This window comes from Bos grunniens, chromosome 10 (assembly GCF_055505025.1).
Source record: "Bos grunniens cultivar Pamir isolate PY7600 chromosome 10, Bosgru_T2T1.0, whole genome shotgun sequence".
Lineage (NCBI taxonomy): Eukaryota > Metazoa > Chordata > Mammalia > Artiodactyla > Bovidae > Bos > Bos grunniens.
The window spans coordinates 101,595,820-101,623,521 of NC_141174.1; the positions used below are offsets into that span (position 1 = coordinate 101,595,820).

General features: G+C 42.4%; 1 protein-coding gene and 1 long non-coding RNA gene across 2 annotated transcripts in view; both read right to left on the reverse strand.

Moving 5' to 3' along the window:
• Window positions 1–27,702, reverse strand: part of MCC (MCC regulator of Wnt signaling pathway) — a 424,575-nt gene that overhangs the window by 378,084 nt on the left and 18,789 nt on the right. Inside the window, exon 2 of the mRNA XM_086323343.1 lies at window positions 7,887–8,101. Coding sequence (XP_086179469.1) covers window positions 7,887–8,101 — 215 coding nt within the window. The remainder of the gene's footprint in view (window positions 1–7,886; window positions 8,102–27,702) is intronic.
• On the reverse strand, window positions 193–5,623 carry LOC147365508 (uncharacterized). Its single transcript, XR_015135601.1, has 2 exons — window positions 5,214–5,623; window positions 193–2,314 (listed from the first exon to the last, which is right to left on the reverse strand). It is a non-coding gene; the product is annotated as an uncharacterized LOC147365508 (long non-coding RNA).

Below are 27,702 nucleotides of genomic sequence, written 5' to 3' on the forward strand. Positions count from 1 at the left end.
TCAAGACAAGAAGTTTGCACCACTTACGTAGGCCGCAGGCGCCCTCTCGAATAGCGGAAGGTGTCTCACCCTAGACTCCTTCTCGAGTGGGTCTTAGAAGCCCAGGCATAATTAGTAAGCGTGGTGGGTTCCGCGCTCCAGATGGAGACTCAGCTGGAGGTTAGAGGGAAGAATGACATGGGGAGACCAAGCGCTGGTGAACAAGGCCCGTAGCTTTATTTTCAACAGGGGCTTTTATACCCTAAGTTACACATAGAGGATAATAGGGGATGCAAAGTCAGCAGTCTTTGATTCTTATCAAAAACCAAGGTTTCTTTCCTGCAAATGTATCGTATACAAATGGTTTAGGTGATTTACATAATCTTCTGGCCAAAAGGCCTACTAACATTTTATGACTCAAGGACTTATCAACAAAGACTTATTTTCTCTAAGAGTAATTATTTCAAGGTTTGGCACCATCTTCCAAAGATAAAATTGCATTCCTATAGGGCGGATGTGTAATGGGTTTACAACAAAGAAAGAATTTATTACCTTAAGGGTCTAAAGTTACTAACACCAAGGCCACTACTTATTTTTTCTACATACCCACTATTAATTGATACATATTCAAGGATACAATTCAGGGGATGTGAAAACTTGGCAACAAGCATTGACTCATCAATGAAATCCTTTACTAGTTTATTCTGACAGTTTTTAACTCTCTGAGAGGCTCTAAGCTATTTGAATATCTTAAGCTTCCCATGCCTCTGGAGGCTGGGAGACTGTAAACAATCGTATGCATAGCTGCAGGAGTCCGGGTAAACTTGTCAGGCGAGTTAGAGAGCCATCAGAGGGGTTTGGATTTAAACACTCCTAATTGCCCAGGAACTTTATTAATTGGAGCTGTAAGTTAACTCTTTGACAGAGAGAGCGAGATGGTGGTAGGGGACAGCCCCCAGTAAAGTCAGAGGTGAGAGCACAAAGCAATAAAGTAGGCAGACTCTAGTTTTTTGGGGGAAAATGCTCGAGAATATCCGGGGGGACTCCTGAGGCTCGATCCCGCCTTTGCGTATGCCGAGCCTCCTTCCTCATGACCTTTGTCACGAGTGGAATGCCTCACCGGCTCCCCGCATCTCCCCCTTTTTTATTTCTTAAAACAGCCAGATGTAGCTCAGTCGCGAGCCTCTGAATGCTCTGCCGAAGAATCCTGACAATACAAGGAAGAATGATTATTAGAAATAAAATTAAAACAGCCAACGTAGCATAGCCAAGGAAGGTAGACAGAATATTTTTTCCTGAAATGTAGTTAGAGAAAGTATGGAAGAAATCATTTGCTGTTCCAGCGGCAGTAAAATCTAATCGGGAGTGTTCCAGGGTTGCTATTTGATTGTGAAGTTTCCCTAAGTCTAAGCTAATGTCAGAGCTGTTTCAAATACCTGAAATATGGTTTTTAATCTTTTCCCATTCAAAATCTGTCTCATTTACTTTCAGGGGTGTTACACATATCCACCGGTAGTCAGCATGACAGGACAATGCCATTTTCACCTTTAAAGCCTGCAATTCAGTCCCAATATGTATTACTGCTTCCTCTAGGGCATCTACCCTCATCTCTAATTTTCTGTCTATAGCTTCCTGTGTTGCCAATGCTAAAGAAACATTTTTGGACATAGAATCAACATATTGAGCAGTATGTACTTGTTGAGTCAATGATATTGCTGCCACAGTAACAGAAGTAATTGCACTTATCAAAGCTGCTATTCCCAAGATAAGTAAGCCCACAAACCGTCGTGTTCGCATTAAATCCTGCAGTTGTTGTAATACAGCAAGAGCATAATTCAATAAGTGGTTACATCATAAGATAAGGTGGACGTTGTAACATTACAAAGGAGCAAACATTATATTGAGGATTTAAACAAGATGAAACAAGGAGCAGCTGTAGGCATCGGCTCGGCGGAGCAGTGTCCGCAGCATCAGGAGGCAGAACACGAACGGCAGGCTGTGGGCCGCGGCGTCTACGGCGGGCGGAGGGGCGGGGTTCGCGGACTCGGGCTAGCCGCCGCCGCTTGGGCTCCGGGCGTTTTCCTATCGCCGGCGGGAGCGCGCTGGTCTGGACTGCATTCCGCGGGCGCGCTTTCCTCTCTGGCCCTCACTCGCCGCACAGACTTCCTTGCTCTAGGTCTCGGGGTGCAGCAAGGAGGGTGTGGGGCGCTGCTGGCGGCGCGGAGGCGAGAGCTGGCTGGGGGAGGAGGAGCGAGCGAGTGCGCGCCGCGAACCTGGTCTTTGGGGAATGTGACATGACGAATTTTTCTGAGATCCAAATCGGAGAATCTGCATTCTGTAAAAATATATAAGCATACCCTCTCCCACAAGTTAGCAACACATCTGGCCTTTTACACTCTCCAGTAAGGAGGTCTTTTTACTTGACCAGGGGCCGAGTCGTAGCCTGTAATTCAGGCATCTAGTGTCTCATCATTGTAGTCTGCCCCTGTGTGTTTACGTTTAAGTGATTAATTACAATTTGGACATAACTTTTTGTCTAGCTGTTTCCCTAGGGATATGAAATTTATACCTTAAACCAGCTGCATTTTGATGGTGAATTTTGCGAGAATTTTTGGCCTTATCAATCTTTTTATGTAAGTTTAAAACAATTACTTCAGTCAATGCATCTACCAAGGCATTTCCTTCATGTAAAGGGCTGGGCAAGTTGAAATGGACTCTAATATGTCCCACAATATATTTTTTATCTCTGTGTTTAATCTCTTTTTGTAAATCAGATAACAAGGAGAAGATAGTAGTTTTATTTTTTGGAATATTAGCAGTTTCAATATGAGGAAATAACCCCACAATCTATCTGGAGTCAGTCAAAAGATTAAAGGTGTGGTCTCTTAAATGTTGAAAAGCCTAAATAACTGCTCAGTCTTGACATTTTATTCCCTTGAATTAAAAGGTCTTTTAAAGGCCTTGGAACTGTAACTTCCTGCACCCAAAAGGCTAGATCACTAGATCCAAATGTTCTGTGGCTCTTAGCTTGAGAAGTCAAGTTTTTTTTTTTTTTTTGTCTGATAGTAAGGTAAAAGTAAAAGCTGTGTTACTCTTTGACCTTTATTAATTTGTACAGTTTTGTTAGGCGGTGAGATCAAAACTTTTAATTTTTCCAATATAATCAGAATCTACTACACCATGCACCACCGAAATTTCTTTTCTCTCTCTCTTTTTTTTTTTTTTTTTTTGAAAAGAAAGCGAGCTACGCCCCAGGACAAATCTTACAATGTCCTCAGGTAGGGGGCCAGCCACTCCCGTTGGAATTGGAGTAAGCGGCACATCAGGGGTTAATATTGTTGCTAAATCCCCTTTCGCTTTTTTCTTAGCCTGGATGAGACCCCCCTGAGGAGGTTTTCTCTAAGGAGCATGCTCTGCATATTGTGCACGCAGTCTGTTTTAAAAGCTCCACTGTTCAAAAAACTTTTTATCTTCCTCAGGCTTAGGCAACGCTTTGAGAGGCTTTGGGGGCAAAGTGGGGAACTCCTGGGTCCTGGGAGGCACAAACAGAGGTGGTGGCGATCACCTTAAATCAGAAAGTGGTGGATAAGTTTTTTAAAGGTTTGTGCAGAGGGGGAGGGAGCTCTCCAGGGCGCTCGGCCGCAGCGTCCTGTAAGCCCTCTCCTTCCTCGGGAGGTAAAGCACTTTCTCCCTCCTTTTTTTTTTTTTTTTTTTCTCAATAGCAGAAATTATGATCTATGCAGAAAGTGGAGACTCACCACCATCAACTGCTATAGCCTCCCTCAAAGGCTATTTAACAGCCTCATGACAGGGGTCCAGGACATTTCTAATCATATTTCACAGAGCCAATAAACATTGTCTATTCTTAGATGCAGAGAAACCCATTTTTTTTAATTTTTTTTTTTTTTTGAGAATATTTTTATTTATTTTGTACCTTTTTTACCCTATCTAAACTGCAGAGGGGACTAGAAAAGAAGCCTCAAGGTGAGGATCAAATTTATCCTTGGGACTAGAGAAAATCCTTCTCCGGGAAACTCCTAGTGGAGGCCATTTACCCCCACACGGAGGAGGAGGCATGGGGGGATGGGAGCGTCCCGTATTTCTCTTCTCCTGCTCCGGAGATCCTTTAACTGTTTGGTGACTAAATCTTACAAACTGTCTGATTGGGGATGTTTCCCTCAAGCTCCTAGGAGCGGATGGTCTGACAGGGGAAGTTTCTCTTAGGCCTTTTGGGGCATCTTTGTTTAAGAGATGCCAATCTCCATCAGAGTGATATTTAGCTGTTATCTCGCCTAAATTCTCTTTTTCTTTTGGGGAAGGCTGATTTTGTTTTTCATCCCTATCTTTAAGTTGTTCCTGAGTAGTCATGGCTGCTAACAGTTTTCTTAGTTGCCGATAGTCAGGCGGGTCTTCGTTTTTCTCATTTTCCTCAGGTTTAACTACAGTTTCGACCTCATTTTCCTCTTTAAAAGTTACTCTTTTAGATTCAGGGGCAGGTTTAGCTACAGCATTTTCTTCACTATCACTTTTAAGATGTACTTTTTCTGAATCAGGGGCAGGGTCTAAGACATCTCTAATGATATTCCATAAGGAAAAGGCGTCATTAGGCACCTTTTCTGAGCCATGTTCGGCATGGTAAGTTTTTAGCTGTTTTCGTACTTTTTCCCAGACATCTAAGTTAACAGAGCCTTCGTCTGGAAACCAGGGACAGTGCTCTTGTACAAATGAAAGAAATGATTGAATGGCAGATTTTTTAACTTTGATTCCTCTTTTACCTAATAACTGTAAAATTACTCCTATAAAGAGCTGTCTTTCATTTGATTCAGTATTACCCATGTCAGAAAATTAAGTATAGTAAAAGATTTTGCTTTAAGCTATCAAAAGATCAGGCTTTTCTTTGGCCTTTTAACTTCAGAAACTGTTTTCTCTCTCTAAGTCTAACTCTTGAACACTTTCAACACTTCCCACTCCTCTCGCCCTGTCTATCCTACAGGGGGGTCCGCGGCACCCTCGAGTGGGGTCCTAGCCGTCCCGAACACTGGAAGAACAATAGGGCTGGTGACCCAGATTGTCCCGGGGGAGGAACAGTAGGCTGATGGCCCAAACTGTTCCAAGGGAGGAGCAGTAGGGCTGGTGACCCAAACTGCTCCGTGGGGGAACAAGAGGGCTGGTGACCCAGTTGTTCCGAGAACGGGGGGCAATAGGGCTGGTAACCCCAATTGCTGGGAGCTTACCTTCGAAAATCCTGTATCGGGCGCCACCTGCTGGGGACCAGCCCCAGCTGATCCAGGGTATTCGAAGGAGAGACGGCCTAGGCGACTATTTATATGCTAATTAGAGATATAGGGAACAATAGAATGAGGATAGCTCAGTAGGAAAATTCAGTGGAGAAAAGAAGCTGAGTAGCTTGGTTTACGCGGGAGACCAATAAAACTTCAAGACAAGAAGTTTGCACCACTTACGTAGGCCGCAGGCGCCCTCTCGAATAGCGGAAGGTGTCTCACCCTAGACTCCTTCTCGAGTGGGTCTTAGAAGCCCAGGCATAATTAGTAAGCGTGGTGGGTTCCGCGCTCCAGATGGAGACTCAGCTGGAGGTTAGAGGGAAGAATGACATGGGGAGACCAAGCGCTGGTGAACAAGGCCCGTAGCTTTATTTTCAACAGGGGCTTTTATACCCTAAGTTACACATAGAGGATAATAGGGGATGCAAAGTCAGCAGTCTTTGATTCTTATCAAAAACCAAGGTTTCTTTCCTGCAAATGTATCGTATACAAATGGTTTAGGTGATTTACATAATCTTCTGGCCAAAAGGCCTACTAACATTTTATGACTCAAGGACTTATCAACAAAGACTTATTTTCTCTAAGAGTAATTATTTCAAGGTTTGGCACCATCTTCCAAAGATAAAATTGCATTCCTATAGGGCGGATGTGTAATGGGTTTACAACAAAGAAAGAATTTATTACCTTAAGGGTCTAAAGTTACTAACACCAAGGCCACTACTTATTTTTTCTACATACCCACTATTAATTGATACATATTCAAGGATACAATTCAGGGGATGTGAAAACTTGGCAACAAGCATTGACTCATCAATGAAATCCTTTACTAGTTTATTCTGACAGTTTTTAACTCTCTGAGAGGCTCTAAGCTATTTGAATATCTTAAGCTTCCCATGCCTCTGGAGGCTGGGAGACTGTAAACAATCGTATGCATAGCTGCAGGAGTCCGGGTAAACTTGTCAGGCGAGTTAGAGAGCCATCAGAGGGGTTTGGATTTAAACACTCCTAATTGCCCAGGAACTTTATTAATTGGAGCTGTAAGTTAACTCTTTGACAGAGAGAGCGAGATGGTGGTAGGGGACAGCCCCCAGTAAAGTCAGAGGTGAGAGCACAAAGCAATAAAGTAGGCAGACTCTAGTTTTTTGGGGGAAAATGCTCGAGAATATCCGGGGGGACTCCTGAGGCTCGATCCCGCCTTTGCGTATGCCGAGCCTCCTTCCTCATGACCTTTGTCACGAGTGGAATGCCTCACCGGCTCCCCGCACAGGATAGTCAATTGTTCTACGCAAATGGAGCAAGAATGTCCTTAAAGGGACAATGCAATGACTATGGGTTCTTTTACAGATCTTATGAAACATAGTTACACCCTAGTAGTGACTGTGTGTGTGAGCCTGTGTAGTTTTAATATATTTAAAATTTTTTTGAAAAGTTGCAAAGATGGGACAGAGAGTTGTCATACACTTCTTATCCAGTTTCCCCTGTTATAAACATCTTACATCATTATGGTATAGTGTCACAATTTATGAATCAATACTGGTACATTGTTATTAACTAAAATCCATAATTTACCCAGATTTTCTTAGTTTGTACCTGATGTCCCAGCCAGGGTACCACATTATATTTAGTTGTCAGATCTTCTTAGGCTTCTCTTAGCTGTGACAGTTTCTCTTTCTCAAACTTTCCTTACTTTCAATATCCTTGACAATCTCTAGGGGTACTGGTCAAGTATTGTACAGAATGTCTCTAAATTAGGATTTGTCTGATGATTGTACTTTAACTCCTGCTGCGTATTTAGGATTATTAGTGGCTTCAAACACGTCACCAAAAATGTCAGAATTAGAAAATATGCCTTAGACTTAAAAAGTCTGAAAACCATTGGTCAAACCTCAAAGCAGATTGTAAATATGCATAAGTGAAGTTGTCACAAATATACCACCTTCAGTTTCAAACTTCAGTTTCAAAATCGCAGGTCCGTTTATGGGCCTTTCACACCAGGGCTGGATAGCAACCTTAATTTATAAACTGTGTGCATGTCACCCTCAATAGAGCCCAGGCCATCAGCCACCCAGCCTCGTTTCCCAGCTCAACTTAAAAAGGAAGGCAACAGCTTTTCATTCAAGGATCATCATGGTAATAATTCATCCTGAGGTAAAAAGGAAGTTCAAATTAAGCCTAATGAGATTCCAAGTTTTCAACAGAGTATGTTTTTAAAGTACAAGCAGAAAGACTGATCAAACTTTCAATGAAGCATTTTCTTTTTCAAACGAGTAAAGTCCAAGTTGGGGAGCACAGAGGATTACACCCTATTAATCTGTAATGTCTGATACCAGAAAAGTGTTCTCATTAAGGTGAAGCCATTGTAGATATGCTGGAAATTAAATCTGTACAAGGTACAGACTTAAAACACTTTTTAACCAATCACTCTGCTCTTAATAGTACAAGGGAAGTCACCAGTCATAAGCATTTGGAGCACTTAACATTATTGGCAATGCTGGAGATGGTACAATGTTTAGCTCAATAAAAAGAGACAATACCTGATATGTCCTCTGGAGCTCAGAATTCAAATATGCAGATTGGCATCCACCCAGGCCTAAAGATGTGTTCTCTGAACCAGAAAGGACTCACCGTGTTGGCCAGTTCTAGATAGCTTCCTCCTATGGAGTTGCCAAAGCGCGGGGACTTCGTGAGCAGCTTGCGGAGCACAGCAGCCTGCTGGTGCAAAGAGCTTCCCCCATACTCCAAAAGCTTCTGCAGGGCTGGCTGACTCTGCAAGTCCGGGCTCTGGAGGTCCCTGGCTCCCGAGTAGTACTCCCAGCTCTCCCTGGCTGCTGATAAGGCACCTAGGTCCAGAAGAGACGGGGTTGGGGGTGGGGAGGAGAGGAGATGTTTCCTGTGTTAGCCTGTGGGTGGCCAAGAGGCAATGATTTGGAAATCCACACGTCAGAACACATGTGGCTCCCGGCTGCACACTAAGCATTTTCCCTTTCAAAGTGACACATGGGGTGCCTGGAGATAAAAGCCATTTCAGGCAAAGCATTTAGAAATAACTACCCAATGAAATGCGCCTTCTCCCAGTCCAACAGAAATGTTTAGCGAAAAGCACCAATGAGCCGAAAAATGGGAAGCCAGATCACAGCTACAGCTGTCTGTGATTTAGTGTTCTGTAAGATGGGCCTTCTGTCATCCTTTTCCCCACTTGAGCAGGAAGGAAGCAAGTGGGAAGATAGAAAGTTAGATACAGCACTTTACTGTCATTTTCTGGTGTCGACATACCTGGAAGAAACTACGGGAAGCCAGACTGTATCTGCCACGTGGTTGAGCTCTCAGCAACAGAATGTGAACACCAGTGATAAGCATAGCTGCAGAGCCTAGCTCATAAAACCCACAGAGTGTGATTCTTCCTGCCCTTTGCCTCTGGCCTGGTTCAGATGGGCATGGCACCGTTGGAAGCTGTGTGGTACAGATGGCAAAGCTGCGTGACAGAAGATGCCTGGATCTGTGAACTACCTCCTGCAGCAGGGTTGTCTGCTGAGCCCAGGTACTATTTTACCTTTATGTGATCAGGAAAAGGAAACTTCTTTTGTGTTGGATTCACCATATATTTTTGGTTTGGAGAGGAATTAGGATTACCTTAACTACCACAGCAGATTAGAACCTAATAAAAGATGCTAACCATTAGAACAGCACAGAAAAGTACAGTGAAAAGTAAACCTAGAGAAGGTCTAACCTAACAGCCCTCATGAGGGATGGGGGTTGCTCGGGGAAAGCTTACTGGAGGAGAAAGACAGATGCTTCAGTTGCTACCTTTGCTAGAAAAAATTAGATTTGGGGTGAGGCTTGCTTCTTTATGTTTACTTCTGATTTGAAGTCCCTTGTGGGTGCAGCTGGCTGGTGGAAAGTCAGTCACGTATATCTGTCTCAGCTGCAAGAAAGGCTGGGAAATGTGTTTTCTGGTTTCCTCTTTGGGGAGATAGCATTTGTAAGATGATACCTTTTCCTAAGGGAAGGATGAGTATGCAAAAGACCTGGGCAGTCAGAAAACTTGACAAAGAAAGGGCTGCTCACAGACACCATGCTAGGTGCAGGGGGTAGAGCAGCGAGCATGAGGAAATGCAGGCCCTGCCTGTGGAGTTTTCACTTCAGTGGGTCTTGATACATGACTTTTAATTGCAAAAAAAGGGATTCATTAAAATGATTCAATTTGTACTACGAAAGGATAACATATGCAGATTCCTCTACAATTTACTTAAGTATAATTACATACAGAAAACTACAAATTATGTACAGCAGGTTCTGATGTGAATTTCCAATCTCCTCTTATTGGGGACTGGTGAATTTCACCAAGGTAATTAGGAAAAGTGTCTTGTCTGCAACCACTTCAGATACTTTTCCTCTATTGTTCATATTCTGCTGATCTTCTTTAGTCAATCTGACCCAACACTCTTTTCATACAATGATATATAGCAGGGTGACATGTCTTTACCAAAGCAAACAATTTTGTTATGTTTGCAACTGCCCAAAGAATGCTCAAACTACCGCACAATTGCACTCATCTCACACGCTAGTAAAGGAATGCTCAAAATTCCCCAAGCCAGGCTTCAGCAATACGTGAACTGTGAAATTCCAGATGTTCAAGCTGGTTTTAGGAAAGGCAGAGGAACCAGAGATCAAATTGCCAATATCCACTGGCTCATCAAAAAAGCAAGAGAGTTCCAGAAAACATCTATTTCTGCTTTATTGACTATGCTAAAGCCTTTGACTGTGTGGATCACCACAAACTGTGGAAAATTCTGAAAGAGATGGGAACACCAGACCACCTGACCTGCCTCTTGAGAAACCTGTATGCAGGTCAGGAAGCAACAGCTAGAACTGGACATGGAACAACAGACTGGTTCTAAATAGGAAAAGGAGTATGTCAAGGCTGTATATTATCACCCTGCTTATTTAACTTCTATGCTGAGTACATCATGAGAAACGCTGGGCTGGAAGAAACACAAGCTGGAATCAAGAGTGCCAGGAGAAATATCAATAACCTCAGATATGCAGATGACACCATGCTTATGGCAGAAAGTGAAGAGGAACTAAAAAGCCTCTTGATGAAAGTGAAAGAGGAGAGTGAAAAAGTTGGCTTAAAGCTCAACATTCAGAAATCTAAGATCATGGCATCTGGTCCCATCACTTCATGGCAAATAGATGGAGAAACAGTGTCAGACTTTATATTTTTGGGCTCCAAAATCACTGCAGATGGTGATTGCGGCCATGAAATTAAAAGATGCTTACTCCTTGGAAGGAAAGTTATGACTAACCTAGATAGCATATTAAAAAGCAGAGACATTACTTTGCCAACAAAGGTCCATCTAATCAAGGTCATGGTTTTTCCAGTGGTCATGTATGGATGTGAGAGTTGGACTGTGAAGAAAGCTGAGAACTGAAGAATTGATGCTTTTGAACTGTGGTGTTGGAGAAGACTCTTGAGAGTCCCTTGGACTGCAAGGAGATCCAACCAGTCCATTCTAAAGGAGATCAGTCCTGCGTGTTCTTTGGAAGGAATGATGCTAAAGCTGAAACTCCAGTACTTTGGCCACCTCATGCGAAGAGTTGACTCATTGGAAAAGACTCTGATGCTGGGAAGGATTGGGGGCAGGAGGAGAGGGGACGACAGAGGATGAGATGGCTGGATGGCATTACTAACTCGATGGACATGAGTTTAGGTGAACTCCGGGAGTTGGTGATGGACAGGGAGGCCTGGCGTGCTGCAGGTCATGGGGTTGCAAAGAGTCAGACACGACTGAGAGACTGAACTGAACTGAAAGTTTACTTTAATATTAAAGTCTATTCACTGAATTGCAAGGGCAGCTTTGCTTTCCATTTCAACACAGACTTCAAAATGCTTGTCCTGTTTCTGTATACTCCTCTGAATGCTCTCTGTCTGCCTGGCCTACTCACATTCTCTGTCCTGGCTCCAGTAATGTGTGGCCAGAAGACTGAGCTCAGAAATGGGTAGAATCATTGATAGCCTGGTAGGTCACACATAAGGCAAGTAGCATAGGGTTGGGCACTTGTCTTTTATGTTTGACTATGGTATCCCTAGCACCTTGCACATCAGTCAGTTCAGTTCAGTCGCTCAGTCATGTCCGACTCTTTGCGACCCCATGAATTGCAGCACACCAGGCCTCCCTGTCCATCACCAACTCCCAGAGTTCACTCAAACTCACGTCCATCAAGTCGGTGATGCCATCCAGCCATCTCATCCTCTGTCGTCCCCTTCTCCTCCTGCCCCCAATCCCTCCCAGCATCAGAGTCTTTTCCAATGAGTCAACTCTTCACATGAGGTGGCCAAAGTATTGGAGTTTCAGCTTTAGCATCATTCTTTCCAAAGAACACCCAGGACTGATCTCCTTTAGAATGGACTGGTTGGATCTCCTTGCAGTCCAAGGGACTCACAAGAGTCTTCTCCAACACCACAGTTCAAAAGCATCAATTCTTCGGTGCTCAGCTTTCTTCACAGTCCAACTCTCACATCCATACATGACTACTAGAAGAATCACAGCCTTGACTAGACAGACGTTTGTTGGCAAAGTAATGTCTCTGCTTTTTAATATGCTATCTAGGTTGGTCATAATGTTCCTTCCAAGGAGTAAGTGTCTTTTAACTTCATGGCTGCAGTCACCATCTGCAGTGATTTTAGAGCCCCCAAAATAAAGTCTGACCCTAGCCTGTGACATATCTGGTGTTTATTACACATTTATTGAATGGGTTGCTGAATCACCCACAGTTGTAGTACCCCAGGGTTTCACTTCTTAAGCAGGAAAAGCAACATGAAGATTAATTTAAAAAATCAAAATAAATGATACACTTAAACTTCTTTCTTTAAGCAAAGTTGTTTATGAGAACTTTGTTTCTTGGATTAGACAGCCCAAGGAAGCTCCATTTGAATTTATTATGCTGTATTAACAGACCCAAACCCAGTTTCAGTCAGAGTCATATCATCAGGTTAGCTAAGCTCCATGCTAATCAGAAAGATCAAAAGGCCCTCACACTATTACCTTAACAACTTTTGCTGAAGTGATGCTGAGAATGCAGATCCTCTGCCAAGGAGCCAAGACAATCATATTAGCTTCTATATAAATGGACCACAAACAACAAAGTGCATTTTGAAGCCATGCAGTAGATGTGTACAACTAAGACACTGTGCTGTACAGCAGGAATTAACACAACATCGTAAGTCAACTGCATTTCAACTCAAATATACAGTAGACTATTCCCATTACTCTCTTCCAATCTGTTGTCACATTAGACTTTTCTATACAAAACCCAACAATCCTGAGGCAAAATCAGTCATTTAACTTGGAAGAACTCATGGGAAAATTCAAAAAATGTAGGTCTGGTAACTCTTGCTCTGTGAAATACGATAGTGCTTGATGTTTTTAGGCCCACCCTGAGCCTCATGCCAGTCTCTTTTCACTCTCTTGCTAACCTCAAAAGAAGCCTACTGACCACAGGGAGGTGGCTTGTGTTTTCTTTCCCTGAACATGGACACCATTATCATCTACAGTGCCCCATGCTCACTGAGCTCTCTGGTGCCTCTTCTTAGAAGGACACTAACCCCATCAGGAGGATGCCGTTACCATGACCTCATCTAACTCTGTTCTCCCCTCTTCCGTCCTCAAGGCTCCATCTCTGACAACTAACACATTGGGGTTAGGGCTTCAATGTATAAATTTGGGGGGGGGACAAAATATTCAGACCATGATAAGCACTGAGCAGAGGTTCTCCAGGCTAGTAAGGAAAGTGACTTTACAGCACCCCTCTAAATACCAAAGGCCAAAGCACTCCCTGGGCCTAGAGATCTCTACACACAGAGAACCAAAGGAGGCCATGATGTCTGCCTCCATAATCCTCTCGGGTGCTCTGAAGGAAGAGGTAAGATGTGTTTTTTAAAAGCTGAATATTTAGTGTTTAAACGTGACAGGGCACAGATTCCAAATGTTTCTCTTATCAGAAAAGCATAAGAAACAAGTGGCAATTTGATATGTTTATAAAATACATCACTGGGAAAACCCTGCTTTCAGAAAGGATGCTGGAACAGAAAATCTGCCAAACATTGAGATCCTTGCTCTGCTGGGTACTTGGCAGCTACAAGCTAGGGCTTTAATCCCATTTGCAAAGTGCCACCCAGGTTTGGTTCTAAAGCCTGCAATTAGCATGCTTATGCACCAAAGGCGCTATGCCACCTTCCATGAACCAAATCCCCGTGAGAATAAGGCGACCAACATGTGATGGACCTGATATTTATGTTAAAGACACAATAATCATGAATGATAAAATTTATTCAAAGCCATTAAGGACCAGGTGCTGTCCTGAGAATTTTACATACATTATCTTACATAGATCTATCAACAGCCTAGGAACAATGAATTCATTTTTTCCATTTTAAGAAAAAGATATTTTCTTTCATTTTAGAGACTTTGCTCATTTAAATAGAACAGTGGTTAAGAGCTGGGGTTTTGTGGTCAGATTCCTTGAGGTCAAGTCAAGAGTCACCATGACCAACTATGTGACTTCAAGCAAATTATGTAACCTAAACTTCAGTTTTCTCATCTTTATAATGGGCATGTCTAGTGTTAATTCGCTTCAGTCATGTCCTACTCTTTGCGACCAATGGACTGCAGCCTGCCTGGCTCCTCTGTCCATGGGATTCTCCAGGCAAGAATACTGGAAAGGGTTACCATGCCCTCCTCCAGGGGATCTTATTGATCCCCTGGGTCAAACCTGATCCCCAGGGGTCAAACCTGTGTCTCTTACACCTCCTGCACTGGCAGATTGTTTACCACTAGCTCAACAGTATGCATTTCATAGATGTGTTGTGAGAGTTAAGATTCAAATATGTAGAACATTTCAGACAATTCCTGGTATATGACAAACTGACCAAGAAATGTGAGCAATTATCTGGCCACAGCTCATGATTTTAGTTATCTGTAATCCATTTTGGACAATAGGGAACAAACACATGAGGGAAATTGTATACCACCCAGGTTCTGAAAGGTACCTGTTAAAATGACCAGTTCTTAAAAAATACATCTTTGACACCTAACCTATGACTAAAACATCACCAATAGCTTTGTAGTATACTTAATATCAGCATTAAAGACAATGAAAATAGCCCATTAGATCAGGGCCAAAGTTATGTTTCCCTGAGAATGGAATATTCCATTAATAAGTCAAAGTCTCTGGGTATCAGGTTTGATAGACTTTGTTTCCTCTTTTCTACTTGGCCAACTCGTATCCAGAGGACACCTGGCCTTCCCAAAACATGTGGCCAGCTGCTGCTGCTGCTAAGTTGCTTCAGTCATGTCCGACTCTGTGTGACCCCATAGATGGCAGCCCACCAGGCTCCCCCATCCCTGGGATTCTCCAGGCAAGCACACTGGAGTGGGTTGCCATTTCCTTCTCCAATGCGTGAAAGTGAAAAGTTAAAGTGAAGTCGCTCAGTTGTATCCGACTCTTCGCGACCCCATGGACTGCAGCCTACCAGGCTCCTCCATCCATGGGATTCTCCAGGCAAGAGTACTGGAGTGGGGTGCCATTGCCTTCTCCCATGTGGCCAGAACCATGAGGAAATCTGTCCAGCCCAGCAGTGGTGGCAGCAGGGGCAGAGTAGACATTTATTCATCAGACTTGTTCTCTGGCCATCCTAACCACTCCTGTTTTCTACCTCTAGTTCTTTCTTTTCCATCCTTCATTTGAACGTCAGAGGCTTCTCATCACATCACAGGCAGGTGATAACACAGAGCATTTAGGGGATCCTGAAACATGTACTAACAGTGTTTGTGATACTGTTCGTATTTAGTGCTCATTAATCTGGCATTTATGTGGATTGTTTAGAGAGAACTCCCTAATTTATTACCCTCAGTGGCAAGAGAGAAAATACTCCTTTTAACTGGAAGCAGCTACCTTTCTGAATTGAGACCTAACATACCAACAGAAAGAAGCACAGCGGATTTGAACAAATTGACAGCCAGGTGTCAGCTGTCCCCGTCATGGCACGTTTACAATTCCTAGATAATACTGACATCAACAAAAGCAGTAGTAAATCATTTAGTCCAAAGCAGAAGCACCATATGAGTCTTTGGTCATTTATTAATGTCAACTCTTGGTATAAAATTCAGGAGCTTAATTCCCATGAGGGCCTCTAGCTTTCTCCAGTACAAATTACATTGCAAACACAGGCTGACTATCTTAAAATCTGTGTCTGTGGTTTCAAGGAGAATTGGGTAGAAAAGGATAGCTAAAAGAACCTGTGTCCTTCTGGGAAAAAACAAAAAGTAATTCGAAGCACATATCTTACTAAGGGGAGGTAAATAATATTATCTCCCTGGTGATAAAAGTCAGTTCTTTGGCCTTTGGCAATCTTTAGGAAGTGAGCCTATTAGTGTTCTATTTTGAATACAGATCACGTGTCCTCTCTGAGGACAATGCACTGAATTTCTGTGGCACATTAGAGTGAAGGACGCATTTTGAAATGCAACTCCCTTCCCCAACCTACTCAAAACCCCAAAACTACTGACAGGTGACAAGAAAGAAAGAAATGAAGAAATGCATTTTTTTTTATTGGAGTACACTTATCAACATCATCATCATTAGTGGATAATTCTTAATGTTCCACTCTGTACAAGCAAGTTCAACAGTCCTTGATGTGTTTAAGTAAAGGCTTGAGAACACTAAATGGGACAGAGGTTAGGAACAGTCAAAGGGATAGCTGGAACAAATAGCTTTTAAAATTCTTCAGCTTGAGAGTCTACTATTCTGTTGTTCACCAAATTTAATATAAAAAGCAAAGTGTCTTCCCTTTAGCAATGAATAAAGATGCTGAGGTAATCATCTTCAACCTTTTAAAAAATTAAAAACAATATTTGGCATCTTATCTTGATTTGTCTAAACTGGACATATGAAGGCAATAGCAAGTTGGTGGGTAATTCAGGGCTAAAGAATTCAAAAGGGATTTTAGGGAAAGTATGTTAAAATGGGGAAGCACTGGAGTAAAGAAGGGTTAATTAAGTTTCACTTGACACTGAGGCTGGCTTGGAATTGGGGGGCTAACACCTACAGTCTACAAGAGTTCAAGATTTTTTTAAAGATTTTGTCTCTCTTGGTTAGAAGGCAGAGATCGTATTTTGGATCAATTTATCCTTCTCTTACAAGACGTATTAATGGACCGTGTATTCAGTAAGCCCTTGGTAGTCACTGATTTTTAAGTATCATAAAACTAAATGGGGATAATGCTAATCTGGACCTGTTCTCTGTAGTGAGAAGAATCATACATGTGCCTTATCGGCATGCCCCATAGGGGTCCTCATGTTTCTGGCTGAAAATTAGTCTGATCAAAATGGGAAAATGCCAGGGTGGGGAATATGCAAATAGGAGTACAAAAAGTAAATGGTGATTCTAGCTTCTCAGTGAAAAAAACAGAATTCTTTTATTCTTTATTACTGAAAAGTTGGCGATTTTTATTTAAGCTTTTAAAATAGGATAGATTATATTAATTTTCTAATGTTAAAGCAAGTTTACATTCGAGAGACAAATACAACATAGTCAAAATATGTGCTATCTTGTTTACGTATTATTGATTTTGATTTGCTAGCATTTTATTTACAATTTTTACATCTCTGTTCAAAAGTAAAACCGGCCTATGATTTCTCTTTCCCTGTACTTGTCATGCTTTGGTATCAGGGTTATATGTAAGTTTATGTGAGACTGGAGCTAATTGCTCTTTCAGTGTTAGGTGTGCTTCCCTGGTAGCTCAGTTGGTAAAGGATCTGCCTGCAATGCAGGCGACCCCAGTTCAATTCCTGGGTCGGGAAGATCCACTGGCGAAGGGACAGGCTACCCATTTCAGTATTCTTGGGCTTCCCTAGTGGATCAGCTGGTAAAGAATCCACCTGCAACACGAGAGACCTGGGTTCAATCCCTGGGTTTGGAGGATCCCCTGGAGAAGGGAAAGGCTACCTGCTCCAGTATTCTGGCCTGGAGAATCCCATGGACTGTATAGTCCATGGGGTCACAAAGAGTCAGACACAACTGAGCCACTTTCACTTCACTTCACTTCAGTGTTAGGTAGACCTTGCTGGTGAAGTTGACTGGGCCTCAAGTGTTCTCTGTGGAAAGATTTTTTTTTTTTTAATTACTGTTTTAATTTCATTACTAGTTATAAAACTATTCATATTTTATATCCCTTAATGAATCAGTTTTAGTAAGCTCTACTTTCTGGAAATTTCCTTATGTTTTCTAAACTTTTAAGTATATCAGCAGAAAGCTATTTATAATATTTTATTTTTCTTTTTCTGACTGTAACAATGTCTTTTTTTCACTCCTGATATTGGTTATGAAAAGTGAAAAAGTGTCAGTTGCTCAGTCATGCTTGACTCTTTGCGACCCCATGGACTATAGCCTGGCTGCGACCGGCGCACTAAGCGCAGGCGGCCGAGAGGAGCTACCCCACATCCGAGGTCAGGGGCAGAAGCCAGGAGGTCCCCATGTCCGAGGTTGGGGCAGCGGCCGAGAGTGCTGGGCTGCGACGGTGCAGGAATGGCTGAGAGGAGCTACCTCACGTCCGAGGTTGGGGGCGGGGGGGTGCGGCTGAGAGGAGCTACCCCGCGTCTGAGGTCAGCGGCAGCGATGAGAGGAGTTACCCCTTGACTGAGGTCAGGGGCGGCGGCTTGGAGGAGCTACCCCATGCCCCCAAGCCGGAGGCCAGGGGCGGCAGCAGGGAGGGCCAACCCCACGCCCAAGGAGCCATGGCTGCGCGGGTGCAGGAGGGCGTTAGGAGCTATCCCACGTTGAAGGTCAGGAAGGGCGGCAGTGAGATACCCCTCCTCCAAGGTAAGGAGCAGTGGCTGTGCTTTGCTGGAACAGCTGTGAAGAGATACCCCACGCCCAAGGTAAGAGAAACCGAAGTAAGACGGTAGGTGTTGCAAGAGGGCATCAGAGGGCAGACACACTGAAACCATACTCACAGAAAACTAGTCAATCTAATCACACTAGGACCACAGCTTTGTCTAACTCAATGAAACTAAGCCATGCCCATGGGGCAACCCAAGATGGGCAGGTCATGGTGGAGAGATCTGACAGAATGTGGTCCACTGGAGAAGGGAAGGGCAAACCACTTCAGTATTCTTGCCTTGAGAACCCCATGAACAGTATGAAAAGGCAAAATGATAGGATACTGAAAGAGGAACTCCCCAGGTCAGTAGGTGCCCAATATGCTACTGGAGATCAGTGGAGAAATAACTCCAGAAAGAATGAAGGGATGGAGCCAAAGCAAAAACAATACCCAGCTGTGGATGTGATTGGTGATAGAAGCAAGGTCTGATGCTGTAAAGAGCAATATTGCATAGGAACCTAGAATGTCAGGTCCATGAATCAAGGCAAATAGGAAGTGGTCAAACAAGAGATAGCAAGAGTGAATGTCAACATTCTAGGAATCAGTGAACTCAAATGGACTGGAATGGGTGAATTTAACTCAGATGACCATTATATCTACTACTGCGGGCAGGAATCCCTCAGAAGAAATGGAGTAGCCATCATGGTCAACAAAAGAGTCTGAAATGCAGTACTTGGATGCAATCTCAAAAACGACAGAATGATCTCTGTTCATTTCCAAGGCAAACCATTCAATATCACAGTAATCCAAGTCTATGCCCCAACCAGTAACGCTGAAGAAGCTGAAGTTGAATGGTTCTATGAAGACCTACAAGACCTTTTAGAACTAACACCCCCAAAAGATGTCCTTTTCATTACAGGGGACTGGAATGCAAAAGTAGGAAGTCAAGAGATACCTGGAGTAACAGGCAAATTTGGCCTTGGAATACGGAATGAAGCAGGGAAAAGACTAATAGAGTTTTGCCAAGAAAATGCACTGGTCATAGCAAACACCCTCTTCCAAAAACACAAGAGAAGACTCTATACATCACCAGATGGTCACACTGAAATCAGATTGATTATATTCTTTGCAGCCAAAGATGGAGAAGCTGTATACAGTCAGCAAAAACAAGACCAGGAGCTGACTGTGGCTCACATCATGAACTCCTTATTGCCAAATTCAGACTTAAATTGAAGAAAGTAGGGAAAACCACTACTAGACCATTCAGGTATGACCTAAATCAAATCCCTTATGATTATACAGTGGAAGTGACAAATAGATTTAAGGGCCTAGATCTGATAGATAGAGTGCCTGATGATCTATGGAATGAGGTTCATGACATTGTACAGGAGACAGGGATGAAGACCATCCCCATGGAAAAGAAATGCAAAAAAGCAAAATGGCTGTCTGGGGAGGCCTTACAAATAGCTGTGAAAAGAAGAGAAGCGAAAAGCAAAGGAGAAAAGGAAAGATATAAGCATCTGAATGCAGAGTTCCAAAGAATAGCAAGAAGAGATAAGAAAGCCTTCAGCGATCAATGCAAAGAAATAGAGGAAAACAACAGAATGGGAAAGACTAGAGATCTCTTCAAGAAAATTAGATATACCAAGGGAACACTTCATGCAAAGATGGGCTTGATAAAGGACAGAAATGGTATGGACCTAACAGAAGCAGAAGATATTAAGAAGAGGTGGCAAGAATACACAGAAGAACTGTACAAAAAAGATCTTTACGACCCAGATAATCATGATGGTGTGATCAATGACCTAGAGCCAGACATCCTGGAATGTGAAGTCAAGTGGGCCTTAGAAAGCATCACTATGAACAAAGCTAGTGGAGGTGATGGAATTCCAGTTGAGCTATTTCAAATCCTGAAAGATGATGCTGTGAAAGTGCTGCACTCAATATGCCAGAAAATTTGGAAAACTCAGCAGTGGCCACAGGACTGGAAAAGGTCAGTTTTCATTCCAATCCCAAAGAAAGGCAATGCCAAAGAATGCTCAAACTACTACACAATTGCACTCATCTCACATGCTAGTAAAGTAACGCTCAAAATTCTCCAAGCCAGGCTTCAGCAATATGTGAACCGTGAACTTCCTGATGTTCAAGCTGGTTTTAGAAAAGGCAGAGGAACCAGAGATCAAATTGGCAACATCCGCTGGATCATGGAAAAAGCAAGAGAGTTCCAGAAAAACATCTATGTCTGCTTTATTGACTATGCCAAAGCTTTTGACTGTGTGGATCACAGTAAACTGTGGGAAATTCTGAAAGAGATGGGAATACCAGACCATCTGATATGCCTCTTGAGAAATTTGTATGCAGGTCAGGAAGCAACAGTTAGAACTGGACATGGAACAACAGACTGGTTCCAAATTGGAAAAGGAGTATGTCAGGCTGTATATTGTCACCCTGTTATTTAACTTATATGCAGAGTACATCATGAGAAACGCTGGACTGGAAGAAGCACAAGCTGGAATCAAGATTGCCGGGAGAAATATCAATAACCTCAGATATGCAGATGACACCACGCTTATGGCAGAAAGTGAAGAGGAACTAAAAAGCCTCTTGATGAAAGTGAAAGTGGAGAGTGAAAAAGTTGGCTTATAGCTCAACATTCAAAAAACGAAGATCATGGCATCCGGTCCCATCACTTCATGGCAACTAGATGGGGAAACAGTGGAAACAGTGTCAGACTTTATTTTTTTGAGCTCCAAAAATACTGCAGATGGTGACTGCAGCCATGAAATTAAAAGACACTTATTCCTTGGAAGGAAAGTTATGAACCAACCTAGATAGCATATTCAAAAGTAGAGACATTACTTTGCCAACAAAGGTCCGTCTAGTCAAGGCTATGGTTTTTCCTGTGGTCATGTACGGACATGAGAGTTGGACTGTGAAGAAGGCTGAGTGCCGACGAATTGATGCTTTTGAACTGTGGTGTTGGAGAAGACTCTTGAGAGTCCCTTGGACTGCAAGGAGATCCAACCAGTCCATTCTGAAGGAGATCAGCCCTGGGATTTCTTTGGAAGGAATGATGCTAAAGCTGAAACTCCAGTACTTTGGCCACCTCATGTGAAGAGTTGACTCATTGGAAAAGACTCTGATGCTGGAGGGATTGGGGGCAGGAGGAGAAGGGGATGACAGAGGATGAGATGGCTGGATGGACGTGTCTGGGTGAACTCTGGGAGTTGGTGATGGACAGGGAGGCTTGGTGTGCTGCAATTCACGGGGTCACAAAGAGTTGGACATGACTGAGCGACTGAACTGAACTGAACTGGACTATAGCCTGCCAGGCTCTTCTGTCCATGGAATTCTCCAGAAAAGAATATAGGAGTGGGTTGCCATTCCTTTCTCTAGGAGATCTTCCTTATCCAGGGATTGAACCCAGGTCTCCTGCATTGCAGGCAGATTCTTTACCATCTGAGCCAGTAGAAAAGCCCTGATATTGGGTATAATAAGTCTTTATTTGACTACTTAGCCTGCCAACAGGGTGGACTTAGTTGGGTGACATGATCTTGACTCAGTTGCTACGTGTGCAAATCAGAGGCCCCTGGACGCCCTACAAACATGCCACATGACCTTCAGCCAGCCGAGTGCACAGCCGACTGACAAACCCAGATACTGCCAATAGACAGCACCCAGGTACTTTGCATTCCTAATACTGTACCAGGAGAGTTCATGGTCTTTTCCTCCAGCCTCAACCTAGAGAATCTTCTTGGAATCCATGATTGATCGGGTTGCCTACTTGGCAAAAAACTTTACCACTCAGTATTCAATCCCTGCTCTCTTTATTTTTATTTTTCACTTTTTTCCATCTCTTTATTTTTCATTTTTTACCTTAACAACTATTTGCCTTATCTTTTTTTCACTTTAGCATTCCCCCTCCCCCACAACCAAGAAAGTGAAAGAAAGTGAAGTTGCTCAGTCATGTCCGACTCTTTGCGACCCCATGGATTGTAGCCCACCAGGCTCCTCCATCCATGGGATTCTCCACGCAAGAATACTGGAGTGGGTTGCCATCTCCTTCTCCAGGGGATATTCCAGACTCAGGGATCGATCCCAGGTCTCCCGCATTGCAGGCAGACGCTTTAACCTCTGAGCCACCAGGGCAAATGCCCCCTGCCAAGGAAGTTATAAATTTCATACATCTTTTTAGAAAAACCATCTTTAGTCTACTCTGTGCCTCAAAATTGTGTACTTGTTTTCAATTTCATTGATTTTGGTTCTTGCCTTTATTATATCCTCTCTTCTCTTCTACCTGTGTTTATTTTGCTGTTCTCTTTCTAAATTCTTGGCATGGATGCTCACCAGCCCTTTTCCTTTTATCTTCTAATATATGCATTAAAAGCTATAAAACTTCCTCTAAGTGCTGCATTTCAGTTGATATTTTCATAATCTTCCAATTCAAATTCTTTTGAAATGTTCATAATTTTGTCTTAGATCCATGAACTATTTCATAGTATGTTCCTTAATTTCCTATCATATGGTGTTTCCATAGTGTTTTGATTTATAGATTCACTGTATTATATTCAGAACACATGATCTATGTTATTTCAATCCTTTTAAATTTGTTGAAACTGGTTTTATGGCCTAGATGTGATCAAATTTTACAAATGTTCCATGTATGCTTGAAAAAAAAAGTATATCTTACAATTGTTGTGTGGAGTGGGCATTTGTTGTTCTAAGTTGCTAAGTCGTGTCCAATTCTTCTGTAGGCCTCCAGGCTCTTCTGTCCATGGGATAGTTTCCAGGGAAGAATATTGGAGTGGGTTGCCACTTCCTTCTTATAGGGGATCTTACTGACACAGGGATCGAACTCCTGCATTTGCAGGCAGATTCTTTACCACTGAGCCACCAGGGAAGCGTTTATATTACCACTGAGTGAATGAGTGAAAGTCACTCAGCCGTGTCCAACCCTTTGTGACCCCATGGACTGTAGCCTGCCAGGCTCATGCTATTCTCCAGGCCAGAATACTGGAGTGGGTAGCCATTCCCTTCTCCAGGGGATCTTCCCAACATGAGAATCAAACCTAGGTCTCCTGCATTGCAGGCAGATTCTTTACCATCTGAGCCACCAGGGAAGCCCCTTATATTACCACTAAGTCAAGCTTATTAACTGAGTTGTTCAAATCTTTGTCAGTTGAGTTGACATACAAAAGGCAAAGTGAAAATGTTAATGTTTACACCATTAGATTCTAGACCTAGTTATTGTTATAAATAACAGTTTTCAAATAACACTAACAGTTACTGTTATCCAATTAAGTGAAAAATCCCTTGAACAATAACATAGTCTAATTTGAAAGGCAAAGTGTGTTAAAAAAATAAAAGCATTCTGACTGCGATGGTTTTGACATTAAAGCAACTGAAATAGGTTAGATTAGTAACTAAACTTACTCTTTAGGAGTTAAGGAAGTTCAGAGTTCTAAATCTCTACCTAGAAGTTACTAACAGAAAAGCAAACAATCCTGCTGCTGCTGCTAAGTCGCTTCAGTCGTGTGCAACTCTGTGCGACCCCATAGACGGCAGCCCACCAGGCTCCCCCATCCCTGGGATTCTCCAGGCAAGAACACTGGAGTTGGTTGCCATTTCCTTCTCCAGTGTATGAAAGTGAAAAGTGAAAGGGAAGTTGCTCAGTAGTGTCTGACACTCAGCGACCCCATGGACTGCAGCCTTCCAGGCTCCTCCGTCCATGGGGTTTTCCAGGCAAGAGTACTGGAGTGGGGTGCCATTGGAATTCTGCTGCTGCTGCTACTATGTCGCTTCAGTCATGTCCGACTCTGTGTGACGTCATGGACTGCAGCCTACCAGGCTCCTCCGTCCATGGGATTTTCCAGGCAAGAGTACTGGAGTGGGGTGCCGTTGCCTTTTCCGGTTGGAATTCTAAGTTTTTGTTAATACAGAAAGAGAAAAAAAGGAAAGAATGCAGCAGTGTGAATTAGCAGGAAAATGATCTAGGAGCCAGGAGAGGTCCAGGCTAGTCCCAGCCATGCCACCAACTGACTCTGTGACCTGACAATTATCATTCAACCCTTCAGTTCTCCACTTCCTCATCTATACTAAACAGACGGTGAAACTCGATGGTATTTAACAGAGTCTCTGTGCTATAATCTTATAGTAATAATTTAAGAGCAAAATCTTATCAAGTACTTCTTAAATCAGATAAACCAAAGAAAACACTATAAATACGAAGAGAGAAGTTTGACATGTTATTTTTTTTGCATTAAAATTTATATAGAACTGACTGATAAGCATTTATAAATGAGAGCTAAATAAATATACAAGGTATTGGATTAAATTCTCCTTCAACTAGATTTTCTTGTAGATAGCAAACTTAAATGGATCAACTGGAAACCATACAAAATTCTTCTGAAACAACCATAAAAATTTAACTGATTTAAACAGTCATTTATTAATACCCTTTCATTTATGTTCTCCTGTGAACTTGCAGTAATTTTATAAAAGATAAAACAGGAAGCAAAGTAAGCCTTCCTGAGCCTTTTGTTGTTAAAATGTTGAGTGACAGCTTCTCTAGAATGAACAATGGACAATGAAATTGACTGGCCAAACTAAACACTTTCTGTGAGCATACTGAGCCTTTATCTCAGCCAACTAATCATTTTTATTCCATGAAAAGTATCTAAAATCATGCCAAGTTGTAAAATCACTGCCACTGAAATTGTAATGGCTTCAACATCCCGTAAAAACAGTGACACTTAATGAACTGCTGCAGTTAATTCATGCTGGAGAAAAAATAGATGAACAGTTTTATTGCATTCTATGTGGTTCAAAAGATACAATCAACACAGGTAATCAGTGGCACCCTTCATGTTAGGATTACCACCTGAGATAAATACACCTGGATTTCCATGAACTCTGTTCTAAGCTAACTAAAATGAAATGATTAATGTCAGTGGGAAGGAGGCTAAAACAATATATTCAAAAAGAGTAGCATCAAATAGCTTGAAATGCTCATAAAAAACAAAATCAGGAAGCAAAATAGAATGAGCACTACTTCAGACATCATCTCACAAGAATTTAGACCACCACAGAACAGCGTATTTTATTCCATGAGGTAGTAATCTGCAAAAGAAATCTAAAATATTTAACATCTCAAGAAATACACAAGAATCCAGTGATCTTATGCATGCTTGCTTAGAAGTCTGAAAAAGAAATATACCAAATTTTCTTTCTTCTGCCTGCAGTGACTGCAGAATGGAGAGATGAAAGCCAGTGTGTCATAAAGAGAACTCGACATCTTAATGGCAGAATTTAAAGTTTACATGCACACCCACATATACACACAGCTGAGGTTCAAATATACTCACTACAGAAACATTTTCATTCTGATAGAAAAATAACGTACAAATTACTTGATCATTCTCACTGTCTCAGATGATGCCAAAACCATTCCCTGTCTTTGTTTTTGTCAGCTGTTTTGTACTTATATTTTAACGTGTCTTCAATCTTCTGAGAATACAGAACACCTTAAACAACCCATGAAGACATAACTTGGTGATGCTGGGGACGGGAGGAAAAACGATTTAAATATCCTATCACACTATCTTATTGAGAAGATCTCTTATAGTCTCTTCATGGTAAATGACATGACTTCTCAGACTAAACCCAGACGGATTTTCTATTTTAGTGTTTCAGACTTTCCCAGGTTTGGGGAAACGAGTATGTTTTGTTTTAATGGATGCTGTTGATCTTCAGGTTTCTAAATCTGTGAGAACATTACTATGCTATATCCTTAATTACGGTCATAATTTGAAAGCAAGATTTGCCAAATACAAGCTTTGTTGTTTAGTCGCCCAGTCATGTCTGACTCTTTGTGACCCCATGGACTGCAGCACGCCAGACCTCCCTGTCCTTCACTGTCTCCCGAAGTTTGCTTAAAACTCATGTCCATTGAGTCAGTGATGCCACCCAACCATCTGTCACCCCCTTCTCCTCCTACCCTCAATCTTTCCCAGCATCAAGGTCTTTTCCACTGAGTCAGCTCTTTGCATCAGTTGACCAAAGTACTGGAGCTTCAGCTTTAGCACAGGTCCTTCCAATAAATATTCAGGGTTGATTTCCTTTAGGATTGACTAGTTTGATTTCCTTGCTGTCCAAGAGACTCTGGAGAGTCTTCTCCAGCATCACAGTTTGAAAGCATCAATTCTTCAGCACTCAGCCTTCTCTATGGTCCAACTCTCACATCCACACATGACTACTAGAAAAACCATAGCTTTGACTATATGGCCCTTTGTTGGCAAAGTGCTGTTTCTGCTGCTGGATAATCAAGATATTCCAGGAGGATTGCTTCCTTGTACATGCTGAGATGGAACTTCTACCCTCTTATTATTATTATTTTTTTAATGCCAAAGCCATCACAATAGCCACTTCAGAAAATGCCCTTAATAGTGATCTTCACAGTGTTTGAGTGGCCTTAGGTCCTCTGGACTCCTGGACCCTGATGGGCTCTGTAGGTTACTATCTGGCACCACGGCAGTTGTCACTCAAATGTCAAGAGCCTTTAAACAGCTCAAGAAAACAAATTAGAAGAGAAAGAAGTTCCAAGGGTCATACACTTTTAAAGGGACCCTTTAAAACAGTGTTTCTGGCTTTTCTACCAAAGTACCCAAAGGCAGAGAGTATATATATACATATACATAAACTAATTTCTGTGTCTAGGACTTCTTATACTATGTTAAACAGAAGCAGTGATAGGAGGCATCCTTGTCTTGTTCCTGAATTTATCAGGGAGGCTTTCAGCTTTTCACCATTGAGCATTATGTTGGTTGTACATCTATTATGAAAGTGAAAGTCACTCAGTCGTGTCCAACTCTTTGCAACTCCATGGACTATAAATCCATTAAGTTCTCCAGGCCAGAATAGTGGAGTGGGTAGCCTTTCCCTTCTCCAGGGGATCCTCCCAACCCAGGGATTGAACCCAGGTCTCCCGCACTGCAGGTGGATTCTTTACCAGCTAAACCACAAGGGAAGCCAAGAATATTGGAGAGGGTAGCCTATCCCTTCTCCAGTGGATCTTCCCAACCCAGGAATTGAACTGGGGTATCCTGCATTGCAGGCGGATTCTTTACCAACTGAGCTATCAGGGAAGCCCCAGGAAGCCTCATCTGTTATAAATGAATCTTATTATGTTGCAATATATTCCCTCTATACCCATGTTGACTGTGGCCATGAAATTAAAAGATGCTTACTCCCTGGAAGGAAAGTTATGACCAACCTAGATAGCATATCCAAAAGCAGAGACATTCCTTTGCCAATAAAGGTCCATCTAGTCAAAGCTATGGTTTTTCCAGTAGTCATGTATGGATGTGAGAGTTGGACTGTAAAGAAAGCTGAGCACCAAAGAATTGATGCTTTTGAACTGTGGTGTTGGAGAAGACTCTCGAGAGTCCCTTGAACTGCAAGGAGATCCAACCAGTCCATTCTAAAGGAGATCAGTCCTGGGTGTTCTTTGGAAGGACTAATGTTGAAGCTGAAACTCCAATACTTTGGCCACCTTATGCAAAG